Source organism: Xyrauchen texanus, chromosome 26, assembly GCF_025860055.1.
Source record: "Xyrauchen texanus isolate HMW12.3.18 chromosome 26, RBS_HiC_50CHRs, whole genome shotgun sequence".
NCBI classification, from domain to species: domain Eukaryota; kingdom Metazoa; phylum Chordata; class Actinopteri; order Cypriniformes; family Catostomidae; genus Xyrauchen; species Xyrauchen texanus.
Genome location: NC_068301.1, coordinates 40,287,322 through 40,302,682, shown reverse-complemented (window position 1 = coordinate 40,302,682; position 15,361 = coordinate 40,287,322). Strand labels below are relative to the sequence as shown.

The 15,361-nt window shown below is 42.3% G+C and overlaps 1 protein-coding gene across 5 annotated transcripts in view; it reads left to right on the top strand.

The window, feature by feature from the left end:
• Positions 1 to 7,787, top strand: part of LOC127619619 (DNA topoisomerase 2-beta-like) — a 150,078-nt gene extending 142,291 nt beyond the window's left edge. For 2 of the 5 annotated variants that reach the window (XM_052092528.1, XM_052092527.1), the window contains exons 29-35: positions 1,128 to 1,287; positions 1,857 to 2,021; positions 2,476 to 2,647; positions 6,182 to 6,273; positions 6,366 to 6,458; positions 6,899 to 7,116; positions 7,292 to 7,787. In XM_052092528.1, the coding sequence (XP_051948488.1) occupies positions 1,128 to 1,287; positions 1,857 to 2,021; positions 2,476 to 2,647; positions 6,182 to 6,273; positions 6,366 to 6,458; positions 6,899 to 7,116; positions 7,292 to 7,459 (1,068 nt within the window). In that variant the 3' untranslated portion in view covers positions 7,460 to 7,787. Of the gene's footprint in view, positions 1 to 1,127; positions 1,288 to 1,856; positions 2,022 to 2,475; positions 2,761 to 6,181; positions 6,278 to 6,365; positions 6,459 to 6,896; positions 7,117 to 7,291 lie in introns of those variants that run through there. The other 3 variants (XR_007967590.1, XM_052092529.1, XR_007967591.1) reach the window with 3 other exon arrangements.
• The last annotated feature ends 7,574 nt before the right edge of the window (positions 7,788 to 15,361 follow it).

Sequence of the window (15,361 nt, the reverse complement as noted above, 5' to 3'; positions counted from 1 at the left end):
GGGTTGTTCAGTTGTTTAAAGTGTTTTTGGATCATTCCACTGATGAAACATTGAAAAAATATCTTACATAGACTTTTTAGCAAAAATTCCAGATAACATGAGTTGAGGAAAAATTAGATGTGAACTAGGAGCATTTTGATAGCCTTAAACAGTGCATGTCATTTAAGATACAGTAAGTCTATCCCTCACAGCCTTGTCTTAATTCCCATCAAAATTCAAAGATGGTGCTACTGTGAACATAGCTTATACAGTACAGTAACTCTTGTTTAAATGATGGTTCCTTTGAAAAAACAAACAAAAAAAACATTTGGAAGAAAATACATAATAACTGATATGTACATTTATATTGAATATTGTGAATAGGCTGACAAATATTGAGATATAATTTTTGTAGCCATATCGCCCAGCCATAGATAACTAAACAAACTAAAAGCTGGCATCTCTTAAAAAAAAAAAAAAAAGTTAATTTAATTTTAAACAATTTTATTTACATGTCTTTTACTATCATTTTAAATTGCTTGATATATTTCTGCCACCTGGCTATAACTATATCGGTTGATCACTACACAAGACTCTTTACTTAACGTCTTGAATTGCGAATGACATAATCATATTAAAAATGATGTAACAATATAAAACTATTAATGTAATGTTAAAGTATTGAAATAATATATTTGAATTTTATTGCAAAATATTAGGATTTATACAAATACAGTATACAAGTAGTTTAAGAGTGTAGGGAAAGTGGCCCAATTGCATCATTCTCAGTGCATCATTGGAGTGGGTGGTCGCTGCAGAGCTCTTTTGGCACACTTTGTTCACCATGATTCTCTGATTGGTGGATCGTTTCCCCTTGGGATCATGTGTAGTGTAGTTCCTCACCAGGAATGCATCTATTAAATGTGATTTTGTAAAAATGAACTTAATATGTACTGATGGCTTTAACAGAAGCATTTTCCAATGATTATAAAACCTTGAAGCTCACGGTAGGTCTGTCTTTAAGTGTTTATACATGTTCTGTAAAAATCAGTTTGCCAATGGAAAAAAGAATGGGATTTTTAATTTCACTTTTGTGCATTAGTGTAAATGTGTGTTCTTGTGTTAATATGATTGTTTGTGTGTATCAGGTTGAAGTTGATGCATCAGTGAAGTTGGAGTTTGATGAGGACAGTCCGCTCGGTTCTAATGGGGGAACAGCAGAAAATTCACTAATCTCTCCATCAGGCCTGCCAAACCCAGGAGCCAAGCCCAAAGGCCCACGGGTCAAGAGAGCGAAGAAAGAACCTTGTAAAAACTGTTATTACCACAATTTCCTCAGTTTACCATTTAACTTTTTCACAGTTACCACTGTTTAGTAGGGCTGGGCAATTTTATTGATTGATGCAAATTTACGTTTTACATGATTTAAAAGGTTTTGCATAAAAATATTAGCAAACGCTATAGTTAGATACATTATCAATCCACCAAAAGAAGAAAAAATAAAAAAGATTTTTAAAGCGCTTGCCTTGATGATGCCTCCAGTCAGATCAGCTGAGCATGTGTATGCGCTTATTTTATACTATTATTTCTGAACATCAGGGTTATTTGAAATTAATTCGATTTAAAAATTTTTTACATTTACTCTATGTTGCCAACTTCCTGTGTGGTGCACTTACTGTGCATTTATCTTGCACACTTATGTTTTCTATAATGAAAAGAACTTTGATTTCTTTAACCAGGTTGCCTTGCATTCTAATAAAGAACATGTTATTTGAGTCACATTGGAGTTACTTTTCAGTTGACTACATTTAGTAGTTGTCAGTGCTGATAATCCAACCCGTCTATGACATACTGTATATGTTCTGTTGTTCGTTCAGGTGCCCCGAGACAAAGGAAGTCCACAGGTGCTAAATGTCCTGGTAAAAAGTTGAAAAAGAGGAACCCGTGGTCAGATGATGAAAAAGAAGATGAGAGATCAGATAACGAGCAGGATGAAAAGGAACTTTTTATTCCCAGAGACACGACGTCCAGAAGAGCATCAGGTCTGTCTGTGCTTAGATATAAATATTCGTAGAAATAAGTCATTAAGATATTTAAAGTCGGCAAGAAACAGATTATTGACCCGTATCCAAGGTTGTTTGGGGTAGGTAACAGTATTTTGGTAAGGAAATCTTTATCTCTGCATTAGCTGCTTTGACGCCAGGTTTGTCTACATGACTCTTGACTTGGCTTGCAGCGCGACCTAGTATACGTCAGCAGAGAAGAGTCAGTCATATCACCGGAAGAGCAAGTTACAAAATTTTGATTAAAGATTACAAGGTCAAAGTAATTTTATTTATATTTTTAATAAAATAGCAAATATGCATGGATGAATCATTCACAATAAGACCACTAACATGCATTAATACAATATATAGGGTCAAGTCTGATTTCATGCTGACTTCATGCTGATTTAATGTGTGAAACAGCTTGATGTGTTGTGTTGTCATCTGACAGCGGTGAAAGCCAAGTACACATTTGACTTCTCCGAGGAGGAAGAGGATGAGGGTGATGAAGAACAGGAGAATGATGCTTCAGCCTCTCCAGTTCACTACAACAAGAACACAGTGCAAAACACTGATGATGAGGATGATGATGATATATTCCCTCCAAAAACCACATTCACTTTGTACGTGGAAGTCCATCCAAATCTGTTCACTTTCAGATGCTCATATGAGGGTGAATCACTCAAGTATCCAGGTCATATTTCATCCAGGCCCGGCTTCTGACAGCTTTGCTAGGGTGGGCTGAGGGATATCCTAGTTGGGCATTTGGGATGGGGGAGGGGTTACTCAGAATACTAATTGAATGTGTTTAATTGGCATAACATGGTGCAATTTTCAAGATCATAAGACCCAATATAACTATATATCTATATATGAAAAATATATTTAAATAAATATTGTATATAATCATATGACATTGTATATAATCATATGACATAATTAGTTTACTAATTTTAACCACTAATAGTTCTAAACATAACTAATATTAGCATTATAATCATTAATTTTCTCTTATAGCATAATTTCATGTACAGCTGCTTTGAAAAAATGGCTGTTGTGAAAAGTGCTATACAAATAAATTTGACTTGACTTACAGTCAATGTAGTATACTACTTCCATTATTAGGAAGGTGTTTTGGGTCCTGGAGAGGTTTTGACATGCCTTGACATTTGTGCTTTTTTCAGTTGCTTAAAAACATATGAATGGCTAGAGTCTGATAACACTACATTCAACACAAACTGGGCTACAATAATATGTGAGCAATATGTGTGTACATGTTTGTATTTTTGAGAATATAACGTTTGTGCATGGTTTTTGAAAAATCAAAAATTTAATATAACACGTACTAAACATTTGTCCACAAGCCTTTTGAGAACTGGATCTTGTAGCCTACAAAATTATGTGAAAACTATCGTCCATATAGTCATTTAACTTTTGTAAGACACTTTTAGTGTTAGAAAGGTCATATGCGAGGAGGCGTGAATAATACAGCAGGACAATACAGCAGTAGCCTCTTACATAAATCATCAAGGAGACCCACCTTCTTGTCAGCTGTATTTCTGACACGTCGGATTCTCCTTAGGGCCCAGGGTAAGCTCCTGTCACTCAGATCAGTTATATCCCTGGATGCCCGTATACGGGAGCAGATTTACGGTCCAGACAGAAAATACCAACGGGGGAGTTAAGAACTCCACCCTAAGGTAGTAGTTGCCCAGAGTTCGCCAGCAAGGGTTTTTGCCTCTTACTGATAGCACCGCGCTGGCCGAACAGGGCTTGGTTCTTGGAGCTAATCTCTTCCCTCGACGGCTCGCCTTGGGCGATTCCGAACAGGAAGGATCTTCTATCTCAGGCACAGGGCAATATTTCATCCCTGCCCCGAATTGTGGAATCTTTCATGTTTGGCCCCTAAGGGTACCAACTGAGGGACACAGGGCTTTCTCCTGAGGTTATCGAGACCTTTTTAAATGCTGGGCTTGGAACAAGTTTGGGTGAGATCTTAGGGCAGAAGAGGACCTCTTCGCCTCTATGAATAGCGCAATGTCTCCTCTACTTCTCCCTGAAATCACCCAGCCCCCTTGGGTCTGGACGTTAAGACACATACATGACCCAGAATGCGTCTGAATGCATTTCTTCCCCTGGTTTCTCTGCTCCCGGGAGTCTTGGCGATGTTCACCAGCAAGGGTCTTGCCTCCTATGAATGGCGCTGCTCTGGACGAACATGATATGTTTCTCGGAGCTAAATCCTCTCCTCGCCAGCCCCCTCGGGAGGGGCTGATCGTAGTAACGCATACATAGCACAAATGCGCCGGCATGCGTTTCCCTCATTATTGCCCGGGCACACGAGGCGCGCGGTCAAGCTTCGCCAGTAGGTTTTAGGGCGCACTCTACCAGAGGGCTCTCCTCCTCTAAAACCTTGGCTAGAGGTCTCCCTCTGCAGCAAGTGTGCAAATGTTTTGCCACTCTTATGCCCTTGAGTCGACATCTCAAGCTCATGTCTGGACAAGTTTCTGATGCGGCAGGCTGGTCCTCTCCGCTCACATTCATCAGTTTTTATGACAAGTTTGTGTTGCGATAGGGTTCTCTTCGCACACATTCATCAAACTTTATGGGCTAGATGCTTTGCTACTCCGGACTCTTATGTCCTTGAGTCGACATCTCAGCCCTTGCCTAAACAAGATTGTGATGCGGCAGGTTGTCCTCTCCGCACACATTCATTGGACTTTTTTAGTTTGGATGTTCTGCACTCCGGGCTCTTATGCCCTTGAGTCGACATCTCAGCTCATACCTGAACAGGTTTGTGATGTGGCAGGCTGGTCCTCTCCGCTCACATTCATCAGTTTTTATGACAGGTTTGTGTTGCGATAGGGTTCTCTTCGCACACATTCATCGAACTTTATGGGTTAGATGCTTTGCTACTCCGGACTCTTATGTCCTTGAGTCGACATCTCAGCCCATGCCTAAACAAGTTTGTGATGCGGCAGGCTGGTCCTCTCCGCTCACATTCATCAGTTTTTATGACAAGTTTGTGTTGCGATAGGGTTCTCTTTGCACACATTCATCGAACTTTATGGGTTAGATGCTTTGCCACTCCGGGCTCTTATGTCCTTGAGTCGACATCTCAGCCCATGCCTAAACAAGTTTGTGATGCGGCAGGCTGGTCCTCTCCGCACACATTCATCAAAATTGAATGGTTTAGATGTTTATGCTACCCTGGGCTCTTATGCCCTTGAGTCGCTGCACAACCGTAGGGGTCCAGACAGCCCCAAGTGCGGCGGCGTGGGTATTGCGTTCCCCGTAGCGCTTAGCAGCGCAGCATCGTAGTGAAGCTTTTTGTAAAGGGAATGTCTCGGGTTACATGTGTAACCCTTGTTCCCTGAAAAAAGCGGAACGAGATGCTGCGCTGCTTTGCCGCACTGGGACGTCCCAGGACTGCTCTTCAAAAAGAAGTATCTGACGACACCTGGTGACGTATCCATTTATAGCCTGGCCGCAGGTGCATCTAATGATTACATCAGCCGAGGGTATAAATTCCGGTCAATGTTCATTGACGTGTTGCACACATTATTCAGCACGGTTCACAGCTAGGGTTGTTCCCCGTAGCGCTTAGCAGCGCAGCATCTCGTTCCGCTTTTTTCAGGGAACAAGGGTTACACATGTAACCCGAGACGATTTCTATGCTGATAAATCCACCACTAAGGAAAAACATTAATTGCATATTTTCGCTTCTTTTGGTGAGGCAACATTTGGAAAGGAGTCTGTGGAACGAAAAACTACCGTTTTTGCTCAGAACGAACTGAAATGAAAAACATTTAGTATTTAGTTCCTGTTTTGAATCCATTCTACATTTAATATTATTTTAAAAACATGTGTACCCCAAGTTATGTATTTAAAGGTAATTTATGTCAGTAACTGTAATCTGATTACAAGAATTTAATATGTAATGTGTTACAGTACTTTTTGGACTTAAAGTAATTATATTTCAGTTACTAATTACTTTGTAATCAGATTACAACCAACACTGATCTTGATGTACTTTCTATTTAAATAAATTATTATAAAATATAATTTGTTTGACTATGTACCCATTTACCTACTTTTTTACATGAAAGCAAATAGTCAAGGCATGCATGTGACACATTTACTATTTGCATTTTCAGGTCCACCTTACAAGCAGCAAAGAAGAAAGAGTCAGAGAGTGTGTTCTCACCTAAACCTGCCTACGCTGACAAAAGTAGCGATGATGATATGTGTGGGTTTGTGCTTTATTGTTGTTTATCGTGTCTCTGACAACATGTACCTAAACTACATAAGTGTCTAATATAAGTTTTATTTGTTGGTCAGATGTGAAGTCAGAAAGTGATGATGACAGGGGTCAAGTGTTCTCCTCGTATTCCAGCAGTTCTGCTTTTGAGAAACCATCTCCAGCTAAAAAAGGTACCTGATCAGCTACCAGGGGCTCCGATGGATGAATCATGGAGTCATCATAAAATCAAAATTGATCCAGTCTGCATTGTTCCTGGTCTAATTTCACAAGATTCATCAGTGCACATTATTTAAAAGATAATTCTTCATAATCTTTTATCAACATTCTGGTATGGAACGCCCACTTTTCACTATCCAATCAATTCCTGATGGATAAAGTCAAGTCTTGCCCATTATTGTTTTTCTATTAAATAATTAGTTTTATTTTTAAATATGTCACATTATGGAAGTAGAGTTTAATGCTGTTTTACTTTTACCATATTACAAATTACAAAGACCACAAATGCATTGGAACAGAAAGATCTTTCTTGGCACATTGTACGAGTAACACAAATTTATTTTCCAGTCCATTAACACAAATTTCACTCTAATGTTTTCTTTTATTACTCCAGTTAAAAGGCCTGCAAATGCAGCACCTAAACAGAAGAAAGCTCCAGCTAAATCTAAGAAGCCTGATGTATCTGCCTGGGACTCAGATACAGATGTTAAAAAAGCACCAGCAGCAGTTAAAGGGGGCGGTAAAGGTCGTGGCAGAAAGAGGAAACCATCAAGCTCAGAGGAGGATGATTATAGCCCTGTGAAAAAGACAGGAAAATCTACCACGAGCAGGGTGAGGCATTCTCACATGAGACAGGCTGCATCAGGATTATAAAAAAATAAATACAAATATTTCATTTAAATGTTATTTTATTAAGCAACATGTGTCCTTCTGCTAGAAGATGTAGTCTCTGACATAAAAAATAATGGTGTTTTATAATTTTGTGTGTGTGTTTGTTGGCTTTTAGAAACCAAAAAAGGCAGCGTCTGATGATGATGATGAAGATAATGAAGATGCAGGCATGAACAGCTTCTGTCGATTTGACTCAGGCAGAGATCGGTCCGGTCGAACCAAGAAAGAAGTCAAATACTTTGCAGAGTCTGATAATGATGACGACGATTACATGTTTGACTAGAACACACACACACACACTCAGTCCAGAAAGATACTTGTTGAAGATCAGCTTCAATATCCTCTGCCCAGCAGAATTTTGTACATTTTACCCTCCATTTTATTTTTTCTTTAAATGTGATGTTCAATTCTTTCTACTGTGTAGTTGTTTTACACTTTTTTTATTATTATAAATTGGTATTATTGTAATAAAACATTTACAGTGTTGTTTTTTTTATCATTGAATTGTATTTGTTCTGAGTAGCTTTTAGAAGTTTAGACCGCTGTGCTGAGGCACTTTTTAATGGTTCAAAGTTAGAGACAACGCACATTTTTTAAATGACTTGGAAATAAACATGAAATGTAATTACATTTTTGGGCTGTGAAACCTTTCTTTGCCATTTCAGTGGCACAGTGCTCTGTGGATATAGATCAGTGTTGGGAAGTGCGTAGTTGACTAAAAGTAGTGATGCTACTAACTTTACATTTTTCAGTAGCGTGACAGTAGTTAAGCTGTTTTCCCCATAGTGAAGCTTTTATAGTAACAAGCTACATTTTGCAAGGAGTTGTACTGCAGCTTCACTATATCTGTCACATTTTATTTTGTATGCACTGCAGCAATGATGCCGAGGGTGTAATCAAACACACTCACCTAAACCGTCCTCTCTTTTGTGTAGTGCTGGGGAAACCAAATAATTTGTAAACTGTAATTTGTAAACTAGTTCACATCAATGATTTGCTGAGCCATGCGCATCCTTAAAGGGACTTTTACCTTCTTTTTTTTAAACAAAATAGAACTTAATTGCTGCTGTTTATCTCTATAATTTGATTCAATTATGTAGAATAGAGTGTTTTCTAGTGTACATTATTAAAATAATATTCAGGATTCAATACAGTTTATGCTAAACAACATTTGTGGCATAATGTTGATTACCACAAAACTTAATTTCAACTGGTCCCTCCTTTTCTTTAAAAATAAAAATTAAGCTTTTAAGAATTAATGCTGTAAGTGCTTTAATAAAATTGTAAGATTTACATATCTTAATTGAAACCCTCCAAAAATGTGCCCCTTTCATTCCCATTGTAAGTGCCTCACTGTAACTCAGATTAGTGCGTTTTCTTTATCTTTTCTTTTTTAAGAAATTGATGGTCAAAATACATTTTTGTGGTAATCAACATTGTGCTACAAATGCTGTCAATTGAGAATCTGATTGCAGTATTTGAAAATCCGATTGGTATATATCTAAAAAATGTTTTCTTCAGTTTCTTCTACTTTTTGAAAGTAGCTTGTAGTGCATTTTTACTACTTTTTCAGAGGAGAAGCTTTACTGTAATTAAACTACTTTAATTTATGCGTAGCTTGGGAAGTAGCTTCCCAACACTGATATCGACATGATGTTAAGGGAATGTTCCAGGTTTAATTTAATTTAAGCAAACCTTAAATTTGTAAAAACAAACAAAACCACATGTGGAAAATCGTGTGGAAATGTTAAACTCCTATCTCCCCCAGTTGCAGGTGTGTAAGGTCACACAAACATGGGAGATAATCAAAGTGAAAAGCATACACATTTATTAAATAATATCAGTAAATGAGTCAAAGTTGCTTCATTACATGATATTATAGATTGTTTAACAGACTCCTGCAGAAATGTCTTGGGTTACTGAAATGTAAAAAAAAAAAAAGCAGAACGAGATGCTGTGCTGATTTAGCGCTTTGGGAACGTCTTTAGGACTGACCGGCTGTGAATATGTGTGCAACACGTCAATGAAATTGACTAGAATTTATAGCCTCTGCTGGTGACATCATTGGATGCACCTGTAGCAGGGCTATAAATAGATGCGCCACAGGTGCATCGTCAGGTATTTTGTCTGAAGAGCAGTCCTGGGGCATCCTCAGTGTGACAACGAAGCACAGCATCTCGTTCTTATCACTTTTATCAATGAACAGGGGTTACATTTAAGTATCGCGAGATGTTCCCTATCAAAAAGCTACACTTTGATGCTGCGCTGATTTAGCACTTTGGGAACGAGAATACCCACATCGCCGCACTGTGGGTGTCCGGACCCCTTGCGGTTGATAGTTGTGCTCACAAGAGCACGAGAGGTCTCAGACATGAGCTTGTGATGTTGACTCAAGGACATAAGAGCCCGGAGTGGCAAGAACATCCATACTATGAAATCTAATGAATGTATGCGGAAAGGACCAGCCCGCCGCATTAAAAACATGTTGCAGAGGGACACCTCTAGCCAAGGCTTTAGAGGAGGCGACCCCTCTGGTAGAGTGAGCCCTGATCCCTACTGGCGAAGCTTGACCGCACGCCTCATAGGCCAGGGCAGTAGCATCCCTCACCCAATGTGACATTGTCTGCTTGGTGGCGGCCGCCCCTTGTTGTGGCCCCCATGGCAAACAGATAGTTGCCCTGACTTACGCCACTGGCTAGTATGGTGGACATAAGTCTGAAGGGCAGGGCGGGGAGCGTTGTAAACAGCAGGGAGCAGAAGGCTTCAAGAATGAACAGATGTACGGTTGAGAAGGAACCTTAGGCAGGTAGTCAGGATGAGGGTGCAATATTGCTTTTATCCATTGGGCAAAATCTAAGCAGGACAGACAGATCCTGCAGATCCCCAATTCTTTTTAGAGAAGTAATTGCCATAAGAAAAAACATCTTGAGAGTCAGAAGTTTCTCAGAGGTTCAAAGGGGGTCTCAACCAGATCCTCAAGGACTATTATAAGTCCCATGAAGGGATCCTGGTCCTAGCAGGAGGTCTCAATCGCATGGCTCCACAGCCGAAGTGAGCAAGCAGAGGATGTCTCCCCAACGGCATCCCGTCAGTCAAGGTGTGGCAAGCCGATAGAGCGGCCATGTAAACCCTGAGAGTGGCAGGGCATGTGCCTGCTGATAATTTTCCTGCAGAATGTCAGAACTGAAGCAATCTGGCAGTTAACTGGATCTGCATTGTGTGCACTGCTCCATCCTTCAAAGACACCCCATTTATTGGCATAACTTCTAGTAGAGAGAGCCTTAGCGCTCAGTATGGTCTCGATGACTTCAGGTGAAAGCCCAGTGTCCCTCAGTTGGTACCCTTCAGGGGCAAAACATGAACGTTCCACAGTTCGGGCTGGAGATGAGGTATCGTCCCCTGCGCCTGAGACAGAAGGCCCCTCCTGTCCGGAATCGCCCGAGGCGAGCCGTCGAGGAGAGACATTATCTCTGAGAACCATACCCTGTTCGGCCAGCGTGGCGCTATCAGTAAGCGGCTGGACCCTTGCTGGCGAACTCTGGCCAGGACTCCAGGGAGCAGATCAAATGGAGGAAACGCATCCAGGTGCATTCTGGGCCATATATGTGCCATCGCGTCCAGACCCAGGGGGGCTGGGTGACTCAGAGAGAAGTAGAGGGGACATTGCGCTGTCTGTTGGGAGGTGAAGAGGTCCACTTCTGCTCTGTAAAAACCTCAACCAGATTTGTTCCACTACCTCGGTGTGGAGTTTCCACTCCCCCATCGGTATTTTCTGTATGGACAGTAAATCTGCTCCCATTCAGACATCCAGGGATATAAGCTGCTCTGATTAACAGGAGCTTGCCCTGGGCCCAAAAGAGAATCTGCCGTGCCAGTCTGTTCAGCTGGCATGAACGTAGACCTCCTTGATGTTTATGTAAGAGACTACCGCTGTGTTGTCCACCTGCACCAAGACATGGCAGCCTCTGGAGGAAGTATTTCAGGGCCAGAAATACAGCCGTCATCTCGAGACATAATGTGACAATCGAGCTGACGACCCTCCCATTTCCCTTGAGCTGGATGATCACTTAACACCACTACCCAGCCCATCAGGGAGGCATCTGTCATTAGCAACCTGCGACGGCAAGACGCACCTAGAGTGGGACCCAAAGTGAGGAACTGGGGTCTGAACCACATAGAAAGGGTACGTAGCATGCGGCGCATAACCCTTATCAGCCTAGGGGATTGGTCCTTGGATGAAATCCCCTGGCTTTGAGCCACAACTGAAACGGTCTCATGTGCAAAAAGACTCAAAGGGATCACCGAGGACGCAGTTGCCATGAGACCTAGTAGTCGTTGATACTGACGAACTGTGCAACCTTGGCCTAGTCTGACTTTGCTCAGGGTGTTCTGAATGGACTTGATTAGAGCGGGAGACAATTGTGCCCGCATTGTGATCGAACTCCATACGAACTCCAGATAGGTAGTTTTCTGAGTGGGAGAGAGGACGCTTTTCTTGGCGTTGAGCCTCAACCCCAGAGAAACCAGATGAGCTAAGACGATATCCCTATGCTGTAATGCCAGTTCTTGTGACTGTGCTAGTATCAGCCAGTCGTCTATGTAATTCAGAATGCGGATGCCCCGGAGTCGCAAAGGCGCCAGTGCTGCATCCATGCATTACGTGAATGTGCGGGGTGATAAGGCTAGACCGAATGGAAGAACCCGATATTGGAAAGCTTCGCCCCTGAATGTAAACCTCAGGAACTTCCTGGATCATGGCAGACTTTCTATATGAAAGTACGCGTCCATGAGATCGATCGTTACCAAACAATCGCAATGATGGATTTGAGACACGACCATCTTGACAGTTAGCATCTTGAACTAGAACGCCCTCTTAGCGATTCAAGCCTCGAAGGTCTAAAATCGGACGCAACCCTGCATCCTTCTTGGGAACCAAGAAGTATCTGCTGTAGTAACCTGACTCTCTCTCTGGAAGGGGAACATGTTCTGTGGTCCCTTTGACCAAGAGATTTTGCAGTTCTTTCCACAGTAGACATACTTGTTCCAGTTTCACGGTAGTGGGAACCACACCGTTGAAACGCAGAGGACAGCGAACAAATTTAATTCTGTAGCCTTTTTCTACTGTTCTTAGGGCCCACATAGAAACACCTGGCAGTAGTTTCCATGCTGCCAGGCTCTCTGAGATGGGTATCGATTCTGACACTTCCTGTTGAGGGGATGTTGAGTGTCCCATGTCCTGGACTACGGCAGGAAGCAACGGAACACCCAACATTTAGCTGGAAATCGCTAACTCCCAAACACCAGAGGCGGCGTGAACGGAGCAGTTTCGTTGGGGTATCGGGAGGGTACAGGTGAATGTTTCACGTGACCCGTCCCAAGGGGGGGCTACCCCACAAGGCTGGGCGCAAAACCGTCAGGGTTTTTTCTTTTTAGAAATAACTGCCCGGAGGTCTTGCTTTGGGGGCTGCTGAGGGCAACGAACCCGTCTAGAAGGACTGGGGCAGGGCTGGGCCTAGTCTAGAAGACCTCAGGGCAGTTATTTCTAAAAAGAAAAAACCCTGATGGTTTTGCGCCCAGCCTTGTGGGGTTGACAGTGCTGCGAGGAAGGAATTGCCCGAAGGCTTTTTGCCTCCTGGAAACTGGGGATAACTACATTCATAGCGTCACCAAATATGCCAGAAGGTGAAACCAGGGCATCAAGAAGGAAAACATTGTCCTTATCTCTGATGCCCGACAGTTTGAGCCATAAGTGTCTCCACGTGCTGACTAAAGCAGACATAGACTGGCAAATGGTGCAAGCCGTCTGCTTGGTAGTGCGGAGAGACAGATCCGTGGCTCGACGAAGCTCAGAGAAAGCCTCTTCGTCGACCGTGGTGCCCGCACTCAGTTCCTTCAACAGATCAGCCTGGTATGCCTGTAACACTGCTATAGTGTGCAGGGCAGCATCAGCCTGACCTGCTGCCTGATAAGCCTTCCCCACAAACGTGGAGGTGGTCCTGCATGGCTTTGTGGGGAGAATGGGTCTGTTACGTGCTCCGAGGCTATGTTGTTCTTTTGTTGTTGTTTTTGCTTTCACTTTCTCTGCTATCATCTCTCAGGGCGGTGTTGTTGGCTGTCCGTCATCATTGTGACGCGCATCGGAATGGGCGTCATTGCTATAAGAGACTGACGTGGACAGGAAGAGAAGGAGAAGGAAGGAACTGTTTGTTTTCGTTTCGGGTCATGCTGTGATGGTGACATGTCTTGTTTTCTTTTCGTTTTGTTATCTAAAGTTTATGTTTTGAGTTAATAGTTTGTTAACGTTTCTTTTTGGATTACGTTGGGAACTTGAGTCTTTATGTTTCCTCCTTTTTGTTTCTTTTGTATTGCTTTACAACCGGTCAGGGAATAGTAATCCAGCAAGCATGTCACGTGACTTCCATTCATGCAACACCTAGGGAAGCACTCTGTTAATACAACAGGTAAGGAGCGGGTGCTATTTTTGTATGTTTTGAGTTTTTATGTAGAGTAGGTTAGCGAGGGCGTGTTGCACCGCCGTCGATGTTGTTTTTTTTTCTTTCTTTGATGTTGTAGTTCTAGTGGGAATGGGAATGTAGTTAGAAAGTGGGTTTTTGTTTTGATTATTTCTTTGTTTTAAGCCCCGTTCAGATTCCTACTCCCTGGGTACGGTATTTGTATTCGTTTTGTTTCTTTCTCCTTTGTGCACGTGGTTGTAATGAATAAATATATTCATGTATTGGACTTAAACCTCCTTATGTCTTCGTGTCTTGTTGCTCCAGCATCTTAGTGGCGTTAACAGGGATAACTAATCTGGGAATATTAAACAATTATTTATGTTGTGTCCCCTCATCCCCCGAGCTGTTTTAGGGACGTAACATAAATTTGGGGGCTCGTCCGGCCCTTAAAGCCTGGAGACGTTGTTGGGGTGCTGGTTCAAGTTGTTGAGTAAATATTTGATTTAGGGATTTGGTGGGTGGCCTGTGGTTCATTGGTAGATTTCATTATGACATCGCACGCGCAGGATTTTATTGAGAATCCTTCGTTTGGGGCGTTTGAGAGATGTCGAAAAGATGAATTGATCGTTATAGCTGACCACTTCCGAATTTCTGTTAAGCAACAATTGTTAAAAAGGGAAATTAAAGATTTTTTATTGCATCGATTAGTGGAATTATATATTTTGGTTTTATCTGAGGCGGAGGGAGAAGCAGAGCAAATCGCCGATGATGCGCAAAGTATGAAGGCTGAAGAGAAAGTTGTGAAACTCGCTGGGACGGAGACCGAGGTCGAAAGCCGAGCAGCTTTTTCACTCTTCGAGTCGTTTTCCCCAGCCACGCCGGGTTCGATAGGGGAGTCGAAATTGAAAGTTCGTCTCGCCCGAATCCGTATGGAAGCGGAGGAGAGAGCGCAAGCACAACAGGGCGAATTTGATCTGCGACTCAAAATCCGTAGGTTGGAAATAGAGGCTGAGAAGGAAGTGAACTTGCGCAAGTTAGAGATAGAGGGGAGGACGCTCGCCCCTGTTACTGCTGGTTCAATCACTTCTGACTTGGTGAATAAAGATACTACAGTTCGCGGTTCTACAACCTCGGTGGTATTTGATGTGAGTAAAAATCTTCCCTTGGTGCCCTTGTTCAGAGAGTCGGAAGTGGATAGCTATTTTGGAGTTTTTGAACGGATAGCGTTTTCTTTAGGATGGCCAAAAGATGTTTGGGCTTTATTGTTGCAGTGCCGGTTGTCAGGGAAAGCTTTGGAAGTTTTTTCTGCACTTTCGTTAGCGGAAAGTTTACAGTACGAGACCGTCAAGATAGCTATCCTTCGTTCGTTTGAGTTAGTCCCGGAGGCTTACCGGCAAAGGTTTAGATACCACAAGAAGAGTGGAAATCAGACGTTTGTGGAATTCGCGCGCGAGAAAGGGGTATTGTTTGATAAATGGTGTGTATCAAGTAAGGTAACTGATTTTGTATCCCTCCGAGAATTAATGTTGCTTGAGGATTTTAAGAAATGCTTGCCGGAACGCGTTGTGCTGTATTTAAATGAGCAAAAAGTCACTGATCTGGCCACGGCAGCCGTGCGCGCTGATGAGTTTGCGCTCACACATAAGAATGTGTTTGTTAGTGCGCGCCCGGACAGAAATACGACTGTTGGTGCAGCTCAGTCTCAGTTGTTTCAGGGGAGATTTGCTAAT